This window comes from Oncorhynchus mykiss, chromosome 7, assembly GCF_057628025.1.
Source record: "Oncorhynchus mykiss isolate SJ-2025 chromosome 7, ASM5762802v1, whole genome shotgun sequence".
Taxonomy (NCBI): Eukaryota; Metazoa; Chordata; class Actinopteri; order Salmoniformes; family Salmonidae; genus Oncorhynchus; species Oncorhynchus mykiss.
Window position 1 is genome coordinate 22,905,398 of NC_143028.1, and position 14,191 is coordinate 22,919,588.

At 43.4% G+C, this 14,191-nt stretch overlaps 1 protein-coding gene across 2 annotated transcripts in view; it reads right to left on the reverse strand.

Moving 5' to 3' along the window:
• LOC110527600 (zinc finger protein 385B) overlaps positions 1-14,191 on the reverse strand; it is a 148,878-nt gene that overhangs the window by 89,943 nt on the left and 44,744 nt on the right. Inside the window, exon 1 of one of the 2 annotated variants that reach the window (XM_021608990.3) lies at positions 11,550-11,995. The exons of the other annotated variant lie outside the window; for it this stretch is intronic. Within the exon in view, the coding sequence (XP_021464665.3) occupies positions 11,550-11,574 (25 nt within the window). The 5' untranslated portion in view covers positions 11,575-11,995. Of the gene's footprint in view, positions 1-11,549; positions 11,996-14,191 lie in introns of those variants that run through there. 2 annotated transcript variants of the gene reach the window in all.

The window sequence follows — 14,191 nt, forward strand, 5'->3', positions numbered from 1 at the left end:
AGACTATATAAAAGTAGATACTGTAATACACTCATATTGCCATGAGCTCAAAACTGTACAACTGCAGTTGAACATGCTGGCATTTATACCTCCGTTTAACCAAGCAGTGTCTGAAAGGAGCAACTGTTAGCCCCCTGGACCATTTGCCAGAATGGCCAAGTGGTCCCAGCAGTGCTCTGTCTCAGGGTCAGTCTGGTACAGACCCCATTGGTGTTCTCCAGGGCCCTATGAGGACACACACACACACACACACACTGGTATGCACAAGCAGAGACACACGCAGACACACACACACGCATGCTCACGTACAAACACAACCACGCACACGCACACACACACGCACAATACATCCTTTCACTGTTAGCAGTGGAAACAGATCTACTAGGACAGCAGGGTAGTATGTTACACCAGCTATTCGATAGCGGTGCGAACACCATTTCATCGAGTCGCCAACTGACAGTTCAGTCATTCAGTCAGGGTGATGTTACAGATGATTGCTGCTATATTCAGAGTGGCGCATTGTTATCATTCAATTTAAGTTGACAGGAATTTCAGATATACTCTCCTATCTGGGATTGACAGCAGGAGGGGAATTTCTCAGCTTGATAACTAGTGTGCCGCCATCTAGAATTTGAAGCAGAAGTAGGATCATCATCAATGCTCTTTCAAACACCTTCACAATTCACTTCAACATCCTCTGTTCTGCTGGCTGCTCACTTAAGGAACACTGTCACTGTGACAGTAGGAGCACAGTGCATATTTCAAAGACATAAGAATACAACAACAACCAAGTATTATGTAACAGGGGATAGCACAGATATTGTCTTCAAACATATCCTGGTTGGACAACTTTCCACATTTCAAAAACCTATTCAAATTTAGATCAAACAAACAATTAATTCCAGACAATTCTACAGACACAGGAGTGTTCTGATATCAGCACAAACTGCCTACACCATGTCAACAGACACCTTCACCACACACTGCATGCTTCCATCAAATCAAAAGGAATCCAACGGTCCAACTCACCTAAAAGCATGCTTGCACTATGTAGTGTGATCGTGAATACGCCTGAGTACATCCATGCAACTCCACTCCTGGTCCACTTTGGAATTCTGCTGTCACTGCTAGCTCTACTGTGAGGACAGGGGAACACACGCTGGGGCGCGGTGGGGGGAGGTGGTGGCTGGTGCGCTAACTGCCGGACTCACCCAGACAATAAAGCAGCAGCCACAGCAGAGGTAGAAGGTAAACTGTAATATGTAGGAGGTACTAGGTAGGAACAGTTACTGTAGGGTGTAGGAGCTATGAAGGTACGAGTTACAGTAGGAGTTAAGCGGTTGGAGCAGGCACCGCATAAATTACAAGGTAAGATGTAAGAGGTAATAGTCAGTGACTGTATAGGGGTAGGAGGTAAGAGCTACAGTAGGTGAAAGGAGGTATGAGGTAGGATATCGCATATTTGAGGAAAGTGGTAAGAGGTAGGAGGAGATCAACCAGCTTAGGAGGTAAGATATAAGGTGTAGTGACAGTAGGAGGAAAATATATATCTATTTTTAAATGTAACCTTTATTTAACTAGGCAAGTCAATTAAGAACAAATTCTTAAGTTTTATAAGTTCTGCTCCTGGCGTTCGTTCCCAGAGAATAGGACTTCAATCAGAGCTGACCCACTGCCTCTCTGTTGCTGTGTGTCTAGTTGTGCATGGTGAGCAGACACACAAAGGTGGCGTTAGCAAAGGACACTGTGTGATAGCTAGCTAGGAGGACACCTTTACACAGCAGGTGGGAGGTGGGGATGACACCGGTAGATGCCTAGACAGTGTCCATCCCCGAAAAACTCAAGTAATACTTTTATTTCCCATTTCTTTTGACCCACATTATAATCGCATAGACAAATTCAAGTGTCACGCAAGCATGAATCAAATCAAAGTTTATTTGTCACATGCGCTGAATACAACAGGTGTAGAACTTACAGTGAAATGCTTACTTACAGGCTCTAACCAATAGTGCAAAAAAAGGTATTAGGTGAACAATAGGTAGGTAAAAAATAAAAAAAAGTAAAAAGACAGGCTATATACAGTAGCGAGGCTATAAAAGTAGCGAGGCTACATACAGACACCGGTTAGTCAGGCTGATTGAGGCAGTATGTACATGTAGATATGGTAAACGTGACTATGCATATATGAACAGAGAGTAGCAGTAGCGTAAAAGAGGGGTTGGCGGGTGGTGGGTGGCAGGACACAATGCAGATAGCCCGGTTAGCCAATGTGTGGGAGCACTGGTTGGTTGGCCCAATTGAGGTAGTATGTACATGAATGTATAGTTAAAGTGACTATGTATATATGATAAACAGAGATTAGCAGCAGTGTAAAAAGAGGGGCTGGGGGGAGGCACACAATGCAAATAGTCCAGGTAACCATTTGATTACCTGTTCAGGAGTCTTATGGCTTGGGGGGTAAAAACTGTTAAGGAGCCTTTTTGTCCTAGACTTGGCACTCCGGTACTGCTTACCATGCGGTAGTAGAGAGAACAGTCTATGACTGGGGTGGCTGGGGTCTTTGACCATTTTCAGGGCCTTCCTCTGGCACCGCCTGGTGTAGAGGTCCTGGATGGCAGGCAGCTTTGCCTCAGTGACTTACTGGGCCGTATGCACTACCCTCTGAAGTGCCTTGCGGTCAGAGGCCGAGCAGTTGCCGTACCTGACAGTGTTGCAACCAGTCAGGATACTCTCAATGTTGCAGCGGTAGAACCTTTTGAGGATCTCAGGACCCATGCCAAATCTTTTTCATTTCCGGAGGGGGAATAGGCTTTGTCGTGCCCTCTTCATGACTGTCTTGGTGTGTTTGGATCATTCTAGTTTGTTGTTGATGTGGACACCAAGGAACTTGAAGCTCTCAACCTGCTCCACTACAGCCCCGTCGATGAGAATGGGGGCGTGCTCGGTCCTCCTTTTCCTGTAGTCCACAATAATCTCATTAGTCTTGGTTGCGTTGAGGGATAGGTTGTTATTCTGGCACCAGCCAACCAGGTCTCTGACTTCCTCCCTAAAGGCTGTCTCGTCGTTGTCGGTGATCAGGCCTACCACTGTTATGTCGTCTGCAAACTTGGTGTTGGAGTCATGCCTGGCCATGCAGTCCTGGGTGAACAGGGAGTACAGGAGGGGACTGAGCACACACCCCTGGGGAGCTCCAGTGTTGAGGATCAGCGTGGCAGATTTGTTGCTACCTAACCTCACCACCTGGGGCTGGCCTGTCAGGAAGTCCAGGATCCAGTTGCAGAGGGAGGTGTTTAGTCCCAGGATCCTTACCTTAGTGATGCGCTTTGAGGGTACTATTGTGTTGAACGCTGAGCTGTAGACAATGAATAGCATTGTCACAAAAGTGTTCCTTTTGTCCAGGTGGGAAAGGGCAGTGTGGAGTGCAATAGAGATTGCATCATCTGTGGATCTGTTTGGGCGGTATGCAAAGTGGAGTGGGTCTAGGGTTTCTGGGTTAATGGTTTTGATGTGAGCCATTACCAAAGCACTTCATGGCTACAGACGTGAGTGAAACGGGTCTGTAGTAATTTAGGCAGGTTGCCTTTGTGTTCTTGGGCACAGTGACTATGCTGGTCTGCTTAAAACATGTTGGTATTACAGACTCAATCAGGGACATTTTGAAAATGTCAGTGAAGACACCTGCCAGTTGGTCAGCACATGCCCGGAGCACACATCCTGGTAATCCGTCAGGCCCTGCAGCCTTGTGTATGTTGACCTGTTTAAGGACAAAAAAATGAAGGTATTGGAGTGGCCATCACAAAGCCCTGACCTCAATCCGATATAAAATGTGTGGGCAGAACTGAAAAAGCGTGTGCGAAGAAGGAGGCCTACAAACCTGACTCACTTACACCAGCTCTGTCAGGAGGAATAGGCCAAAATTCAGCTTGTGGAAGGCTACCCGAAACGTTTGACCCAAGTTAAACAATTTAAAGGCAATGCTACCAAATACTAATTGAGTGTATGTAAACTTCAAACCCACTGAGAATGTGGTGAAAGAACTAAAAGTTGAAATTAATGATCCTCTCTCTCTCTGTTATTCTGACATTTCATATTCTTAAAATAAGGTGGTGATCCTAACTGAGCTACGACAGAACATTTTAACTTAGATTAAATGTTAGGAATTGTGAAAAACTGAGTTTAAATGTATTTGGCTAAGGTGTATGTAAACTTCCGACTTCAACTGGGAGTCCTCAGACTGTCTTATAAAGGGAAACTTGAGTGGCAATTATAATAAACTGTGCTATTTTCAACCTTCAAATCCATATGGTTCCCTGTGGATTCCTGACAGCAGTATTTAAAGAAGAATATCAAAGCTGTAGTGGGGTTTACCTCAAATTGAAGTCTGTTTGTCACCCCCCCCCATTGGTAAGAGCATAAATCCTTAATTTTGCAGAAAATAGGAAAAAGTGGTTTCACATTAAGAATATTGAATCTTGTATGATATCACACCATTCAGTTTATTCTCCAAGGATTTACTTGCACAATAACAATTCGGTACGAGACAGAAACGTCAGGACTAGAATACACGATTGGTGAACACCAAGCCAGAAGCACAATGATGCCTTTGAAGTACCAAACAAGAAAGTCAAATATGTGTACAGAGACAAAGTGCTCAGTGCTGCTGTTGGAATCCTGAATCCCCTTTGAAATGAATCTCATATTTAAATTTAACATCTCTCTTTAGAGAGAAGAGCCCATGGCTGCAAAAAGGAGAGACACATACAGATTGAATTCTCTGCTATCAGAAATAAGTTTACCTGAGGGTTTTTCAAGTCTAACAGAAAGGAGTTAAAGGGATAGTTCACCATGTGTGAATTCTTAGCATATGTACTACTTATGACTTTCAACTTTCTTTCTGAAAAATGTTTTGAACATGTAGCAATGTTAGTGGAAATGGATTGAATCAGCTTGCGGTGCATTGAAAAGTATGAGGAACGAGAGGTGGAAGGGGAAGCATAACATGAGAAACAAACTTGAAATTAAATACAATTATATCATCCTATTGGTAAATCAGAAATAAGCTAATAAGTCACCTTTAACCTGCTAAGCAACTCCATTCTCCAGTTTGTAGTGGTCATACAATGCTGTTTGTCCTTTATTTCACAAACAGATCTGGTTTTCCTTCACAAGCAACTCCTCAAATTAGTCAGATTAGGCCCAATACAAATGTATAGGTTATATACTCCATCTCACACAAACAGCAGGCTTATATATTTTGAATGGTTGGTCAGATTGGAGAACCTAGGTCAGGTGTGGCATAAATGCTATCCTGTGTAACCAACCCAGCCTGTAACCCCACCATCGTAATGCCATAGGTAAACCACGGCGATGACAGCAGCTGTCTTTGCTCTCCCAAGGTCCCAAACATAAAACGTGGCCAAGGCGCTCCTTTCTTGTCTTCTGTAAAACTGGGTGTGTCACACCTTGATCTGTTTCACCTGTCTTTGTGCTTCTCTCCAACCCACTCCAGGTGTCGCCCATCTTCCTCATTATCCCCATTGTATTTATACCTGTGTTCTCTGTTTGTCTGTTGCCAGTACGTCTGGTCTTGTCAAGCTTACCAGCGTGTTTTCTGTGCTTCTGTTTTCCTAGTCTCTGTTTTTCTAACCCTCCCGGTTTTGACCAGTTCTGCCTGCCCTGACCATTCAGCCTGCCTGACCATTCAGCCTGCCTTGACCTCGAGCCTGCCTACCCCCACTGTAACTTTTGGACTCTGACCTGGTTTATGAACCTCTGCCTGTACCCGACCCTCCCATTGTATTTCAATAAATACCATCTGCCTCCTGTGTCTGCATCCTGGTTTCGCCCTGGATGCGTTATAGGTATGTGTCTCAATTAGCAACCTATTACCTAAACTACTTTTGACCAGAGTCCAATGGGCCCTGGTTAAAATAGAAGTGCACTAAATAGGGAATATGGTGCCATGTGGGGGTCAATGACACCCCTGACTTAGAAATCTTGAATTGAAGCATATACAAGCACCTCTTATTTATTCACACCATCATACCATTAACCAGAGCTGAAGCATTATGCTACAGAACCCATATGCTCTCTACACCATATCCAGTATTGTCTTAGTAAAGATGTTCTGAGGCTAACATAATGCTGTCCTGTCTCCTTACCAATACAAAAGCTTGAGTATTCCCCTCAATACAACTAGCATGGTGCTGTGTGTAGACTAAGCTACTAGACTTAAGTAACAGAGCTCCCAGTGAAATTTAACCGTGTCATGATCTATAATTGTATCTCCCAGTGATAATGGCCTTTCATCCCAAACAGCTGACACACTCATCAATCACAGTTCATACACTCCAGCTTTAATTTCCACAATGTTCACAACATCATTAACATTGAGTAGAACGGGACAGACCTTCCAGATAATCTTTGTGCTGAAATACCCTTTTAGCATTGGTGGGGGTGCTGTATGTGTGACAATGTGAATGAGGCAATGGAGTCATCGCTCTCCAACTGTCACTGTCATTTGAGCTGACGGAACATACTATGGAAAGAGATTGGTAAAAGTGCAGTTTTGCTTTGCTTCATACAGTGCCAGATGAGAATAGACCAAAGGAAAGACAAAACAGGTAGAGAAGCAGGCAGGCAGACAGGTAGACAGACAGGTAGACAGGTAGACCAACAATAGGTGTGCTGTGCAGTGCAACGAAACCCAAACCACACAAAAAGTCAGGATTTACCAAACAAAGAAATGTGGTTGGGCCAATGCTAACAAACAACCAATTTGAAGGCGTTTTTACAATGCTGTGTGTTTTGACCTATAGTGCTGTATTACAAGCTTACAAGTTCAAAGAGTAACAAGTCCACCATTCCATTAGTTTTATTGGCACCATTCACAACAAAATAATACCCTCAATGTCTCAGTCTAACCAGTCAGAGGTGGGAACTTCTGAGAGCTTCAAGCTCTTGAAATAAACATCGAATATATGCACCGTTTATCAATGCAGTGTTTAGCAAGCTTGGGATTTGAATAATGCCAGTAATTGGGTGGGAGCCTTCTGAAATTTTCATTGGGTTCTTCTTGATCTCAGGATCTAGTGCCTAGGCTTTGGAATTCTGGGTGTGTCCCAAAATGCACCTTATTCCAATATAGTGTGCTTCTTCAAATGGCACACTATTCCCTACATAGTGCACTACTTTTGTCATTTTATGCGAAAAAAAGGGGCTAATCCTTAAGTTTTAAAAGTCGAAGCCGTTGGGGGGGGGGGGGGGTTCCCAAACTGACATATTGAAATGTTTTAAGGTGGTCACACTATGGATCTTTGAACTATTTGATTTGGAATTTTAGGACCCCTTTAGGGATAATACTTTGGGGATAATATATTGAATTTGGACTTTACTACTATAGCCCAGAGAAACACACTGAATAACACATTCATAAATGGCAAAAAATACATACATATACACCGTACCGGTCCAAAGTTTGGACACACCTACTCATTTGAACCTACTTTTTCTATTTTTAACCTACACCTACTTCATTTGAACTATTTTCTACACCATAGAGTAATAGTGAAGACATCAAAACTATGAAGTAACACATGGAATGATGTCGTAACCAAAAAAAGTGTTAACCTCTTGAAGCTAGGGGGCACTATTTTTATGTTTGGATAAATAACGTTCCCAAAGTAAACGGCCTATTTCTCAGGACCAGATGCTAGAATATGAATATCATTGACAGATTAGGATAGAAAACACTCTAAAGTTTCCAAAACTGTCAAAATATTGTCTGTGAGTATAACAGAACTGATTTTGCAGGCGAAACCCTGAGGAAAATCCAATCAGGAAGTGCCTCTTATTTTGAAACCCTTCTGTTCCTATGCATGCCTATCCTCCATTTAAAGGGATATCTTCTCTGGCTTCCCTAAGGTGTCAACAGTCTTTAGACATAGTTTCAGGCTTTTATTTTGAAAAATGAGCGTGAAAGATCACATTGCGTAAGTGGATAGGTGGGGGCTCTCAGAGTGAGTTTTTGCGCTACAGAGTAAAGTCGCCATTGTTCCTCCCGCTGTTATTGAAAAACCTACACACTCGGTTGATATATTATCGACTATATATATTAAAAACGTTTGACATGTTTCTGTGGACATTATGAAGACTATTTGGAATTCCCGTGACCGCTCTTTCCTGTGGATTTCTGAACATAACGCGACAAACAAACATCGGTATTTTGGGTATTAAAATAATCTTTATGAAACAAAGGGAACATTTGTTGTGTAACTGGGAGTCTCGTGAGTGAAAACATCCAAAGATCAAAAGGTAAACGGTTAATTTGATTGCTTTTCTGATTTTCGTGACCGGAGCAGAGAAAGGCTCCGGCCATGGAGCGGGACTGGACGCCATGCCTGGACTGGGCACCGGCACAGAGGAAGGCGCCGGCCATGGAGCGGGACTGGACGCCGTGCCTGGACTGGGCACCGGCGCAGAGGAAGGCTCCGGACCGTTGACCGTCGCTGGAGGCTCCGGACCGTTGACCGTCGCTGGAGGCTCCGGACCGTTGACCGTCGCAGTTGTCTTTGTAAACGTGTCTCCCCTCCAAGTTGGTCATGTTGATCACTATAGTTTCAATTGACTGTCAGAAACAGTTCAAATCAGGATTTTATGTCATCAACCCGGGATATGGCGTATCTCGTTGGCCCTGGGCTCATCCTGATAACATTTTCAGCTGACAGCCGACCTCTCCTCTCAGGTGGGGAGGAAGACCCGGAATGTAACAACAACCTCAGCAGGGCCCTCTTCCTCATCACTGGATTGTTCCACATCGGTTGTCTCTTGGTCTGGATCATATTCTGTGTTGTCTTCAACTTCTGACACTTCCTCCTCTAATGCATCTTCACTGTCAGTTTCCTGGCTTCTCTCCTCCTCACCAGTGTCATGATCAAAGATATGATCAAGAACCTCACAAAGTATATCGGTTGGTCATTGTGCTGCCACAGAATGCATTGTGAGCAAGGCCTCAAAAAAGCTTTACTTTCCAGAGCTGCGAGAAAAGTTAAAATGTTGCGATTGTTTGTGAGAATGCCAACAGGTGTGGTTCCCGTGGGGGAAAGATTCTATTGGGAAAGGTTCCCGTAGGGGGTTGCTATGGAAGACAAGAAGGGGAGTGAGGTGTGTGTGTGTGTGTGTGTGCTCAAACACACATGCATGTGGGGGTCTGGGAGAGGAAGTGTGTCCATCTGATGAATGGGCATGCTCCTGAACTAAATTTTATACACTAATTGTAGTCTCATCCATTCATTTCTAATGACCGGTCATTTTTGACCGGGAAAACCACAGGTGTACAAAAGTCAAATAAAAACCCCAAAATGTAATGAAAATCATCAAAATGTATTTTGTGTGTTCAGACGCCCTGTGTACCTTTTTCAGAGAGAAACCTTGTAAAATCGGTCCAATTCGACCGGAACACAACAGGTGGGTTAACTCAGCAGAGAGACCAAATAAAAATTATCCAGAGGAACTCACATGCACATGAAAATGCACATGTTTGTATTAATTTCAGCCAGCCGGTCTGAGGACAAACGTCTGAGAAACCATTTCACCATGGTTCCTCCAGACTATGAGCTGGTTATACTGTGGAGGAGCAGTGGACTGCGAGGCTAAAGCATCACACCAACAGGGCCGTGTTCATTAGGCAAGAAACAGAAGAAAATGGTCCGAAATAAAGGGAAATGGAGTAAAATAGGTAGGTACTACCTGGATTTGTCCAATAGAAATGTTAATTTTCGTTTTCCCTTGCAAAATGCTAAAGGATTTTTTGCTGCGTACCCTAATGAACCCAATATAAGGGAGCCTAGGGGCGAGTATTAAGCAGACTGACACTACTTTTCAGCCCCCCATAAAAGTGACATGGTGTGAGAAGGCGATATGGAGTCCCCCCCCCCTACCACCGTAAAGCTGATTTAAAGCTATTCTCCACATTAATACTGTGTTTATCGATCTACAGTAATTGAAGTACATAAGCTTGAAGAACATAATGTATAAAGCTGGACATACATTCAAATCCAGACAACACCAATAAATGCAATCAACAGGCATTAGAATTGACCAATATACTGGGTGCAGGGCAGCCACACTAATTTCTGATGGCCCATGGTTAGACAGACAAGCAGACATACAGACAGGTAGGCAGACATAGATAGACAGTGTGATATTGACCTATTGAATGAGCTTTCTGCATAATGACAGAGGAGAAAACTCCAGACTCCATATAGCTCTTTCAGCAAACAAACACACAGTCACGCATGCACAGACGCACAACCAAAGAAAATACACACACAGTCACAAACCCTCACACAGACAGACACACACAGTCATGATTGACTGTTACAGAATACAACAGCCCTTACTCTAGTATCAACAATCTATGGTCACAAGCTGTATGCAAACACACACACACACCTTCTGATTCCCAAGTAGACGAGTAGAGTACATACAGACACACTAATGGAAAACTGTAATTTATCTGGTAATTTGGTGGGGTATTATCAACAGTAAAATAGGGTAAAAAGATTTACTGAAGCATACTGTAATTTATGATGCGTTGTGGGAAAGGTTTGTGTGCAGTAATTCCATCCCACAGAATACAGTATAGTACCGTGTTATTGGAGTGCCAAAACCATTTTGACCAACAGTGGGTGCATGGTATTGCTGTTTCTGGCACATTAACATATTTAAACAATGCTGCACCAATTTAACTGGTATGTAGTAGTAGCGCCCTATGAAATGAAAATGTATAGGGGACAGATTGGAATGGCATCACGTCTTAAACCTTGTTGAGCATTTTGACATGTCCTTTTGGTCAGTTTTGCCCTGTAGTCGCAGCCAATTTGAAAGCATTTGATAAGACCTCTAGAAGTGCAAGTGATATAACACACCAAATATGAATTGATATGCTGTAATGTGTAAACACATTAGCTATCAGCCAACCTGCTTGCACCAATCCCATGTAATTACAGTATAATACTGTGAAATACAAATCCCATCCTCCCTTAAAGAATTTAACTAATTCACCCATTCATTCTATACAATTACATTAGCATTTACTTTTTTTAAAACAGTATAATACAGTCAATTCTACAGTATGTTTTTTACTGTGTGTCATTACTCAGTACTTGCTTTGATACTGCATTTAGATTACAGTAGTTGTACTCCAATAGGAAATACAGTAACTTACTTACCACTAGCTGCCTGTAAGTTACTGTCAAATTCACGACATCCTCTTTACAGTGTGCTATAAAGAGTTGTCCATAACTGTGTATTCAAAATACTATACATCATAAATAATTGCTTCTCAAATGTCAATAGAAAAAGACAATAAATAAAAAAATCTGTTGGCATACTGTAACCTAACAGAGACACTGTATATCAAACGTGTATTCACTCAAAGCAGGGAACAACTACAATGAAATCAATAAACTGAAAGAAATGTCAAAGTCATGCATTTGCTGTACTGTTACCAGCTTCGAGTTCAGCAACAACGGAACAGCGTCGCTCACCTCGGCTCAGTAGACTGGTCCACATATTCACACACACAACTCCTCCCTCCCAATGCTGAATAGAATCTGTGTCCTCCTATGTTAAAAGAGAGATCGAGAGAGAGGTAGGTGTGTGTGTGTGTGTGTGTGTGTGTGTGTGTGTGTGTGTGTGTGTGTGGAGGGGGGTGGCAGAGAGAGACAGAGAGAAGGAGATTGAAGGAGAGAGAGGTGGACTAAGAAAGAGAGAGTAGGGGAAAAGAGAAGGGGACTAAGAAAGAGAGAGTAGGGGAAAAGGGAGAGGAACAGACAGAAAGAGAGAGCTGAGTGAGCGAGAGAAAGAAATGCTGCACTGTGTTGAGTGGTGAAGAACTAGTGCGCCTTGCCTCTGAGCCTTATCGTCAGTGTGACAACACACTTTAAGATCAGCACACCTCCGCAGCTCCCTAGACACTGGCTCATTTCCCCCTGAGCAAAACCCTTCACTCAGTGGGAAGAAAGAGGGAGTGACACGCACGCACACACACACACCACACACACACACACACGCAAGCTAGCACGCACATGTGCACAGGCACACACACACATGCACTTACACACAAACACAGATAAGCCATGCCACTAGAGATAACAAATGAGGTGAGGAGAGACTAGTTCACAGTGACACTTCTGAGTAAGTTGTAAATAAGTGTGTGTGTGTGTGTGTGTGTGTGTGTGTGTGTGTGTGTGTGTGAGAGAGAGAGAGTTTGTTTGACGTTCAGAACATGTTATAACATAACATTCCTCTCACTATCTGACCAAGCAGCTAACAAGCCGATAGCCTGTCTACTCTTGTTAGTCTCTATCATCTTTATCACACATGTATGCACCACACATGTATGCACACATGGTTTAAAGTGAGAGAAATCAATGACACATGTGCACGTAGTTTCGCAGGGCCACACGCAAGGTGCGAGCAAGCGTGGTATGCCGGTGACACACACACATACACATTTTTAAAGAGGAAGAAGACATCTCCATCAAATTTCAACTGACATATCCCTATCGGCATTTCCTTTTTAATCTCTGAACCTTTAGTGCCTGTGAGTCCCTATTAGTGGTTGCCAAATTTAATCCCTGTATGAAGGAGTGGGAGGGCTGGGGTCTTCCTGGCGTCAGCAGGGCCTGGCACGGTCCAGGCATGGGATAAATAAAGCAGGACTGGCACGGAGAGCCAGGCACACAGCACCAGGGAGCCTGGCCGTGGCCACAGTGTGATGGCATGGTCTGTGCCAAGAGAGAAAGGGAGAGAGAGATAAAAAGAGAGAGAGAACCTCCTGCCAAATGTATGACCATATTAGAGACACATATTTCCCTCAGATTACACAGACCCAAATAGAATTCGAAAACAAATCCAATTTTGATAAACTCCCATATCTATTGGGTCAAATACCACAGTGTGCAATCACAGCCGCAATATTTGCGACCTTTTGCCACAAGAAAATGGTGACCAGTGAAGAACCATTTATGTTTTAATACTTTAACACGTACTTTAACCATTTGCACATCATTACAACACTGTATACAGACATAATACGACATTTGAAATGTCTTTATTCTTTTGGAAATTTTGTGAGTGTAATGTTTACTGTTCATTTTTATTCTTTATTATCTATTTCACTTGCTTTGGCAATGTAAACACGTTTCCCATGCCAATAAAGTCCCTTAAATTGAAATTGAATAGAGAGAGAGCGAGAGAGGAGAGAGAGATGACGGACTAGAACTACAAACACTGAGCTCCCGACAGAGACAGAGCATGTGTTCTCACTGACACAGAGTGAGAGCCTCAACATGTGCCAAACGCCACAAATGTTCCACCTTCTGATATAGCAAACATATGTCTCGAGCCTTGGGGAAAAACATGAGGGATGTACTATGGCCGGAATAAAACAAAGCTTCTGAAAAGATCTTGGCTATGTAAAGCTCCTCAAATATACTGTGTGCTGCCAAGTCAATGGTGCTGGCCAGGAGTAATACTGAGAATGATGAAATACAAGGACAGTAGCCATAGGGGGTGTCGCTGATTCAAACAACTTTTTTCTTGTGGGATATATTTCAATCTCTCTCTCATGTCATTCTACAAGAGCAGACAATAACGTGCTACGTAAAGAGTGTGAAAGTGACCTTGGCGTGTGAAAGCAATGCATGCACAGCATTCCACCACAACCCCCGACACTACACAATGCTACGCTATACTTGGGTACACTACACAACAAGCTAGTCCCAATTCGTTCCCTATCACTTTACTTGGCCATAATCCTTGCAGGAAGCAATATGGTGGGAGCTTTACTACAACACTGCTTATACCTATCCAGACATGCTAACCACATTGAGGGGTTATAGGGAGCCATTTGGACCAGCTGTACTCCATACCCTGTCCTAATGAAAATGACCTTGTGTTCCGAGTGGAGTCTGTTGAGGCAGAGGGAGGAAGGAGCTTGGTGGACAGGAGCAACAGAAATGTCAGTCAAACATCTAGCTCTCTCAAGATCGTTCTCTAGAGGTTCTACTGGTCCCAAAGCCCAATCAGTCTGTCCTCGCCCCTCTCCTCCCGCTTCCCTTCCCCCTAACCTGCCGTGTTAGCCCTGCTCTGCTTCTGTTGACAGGAGGCCGTTTGACAGTGCCTG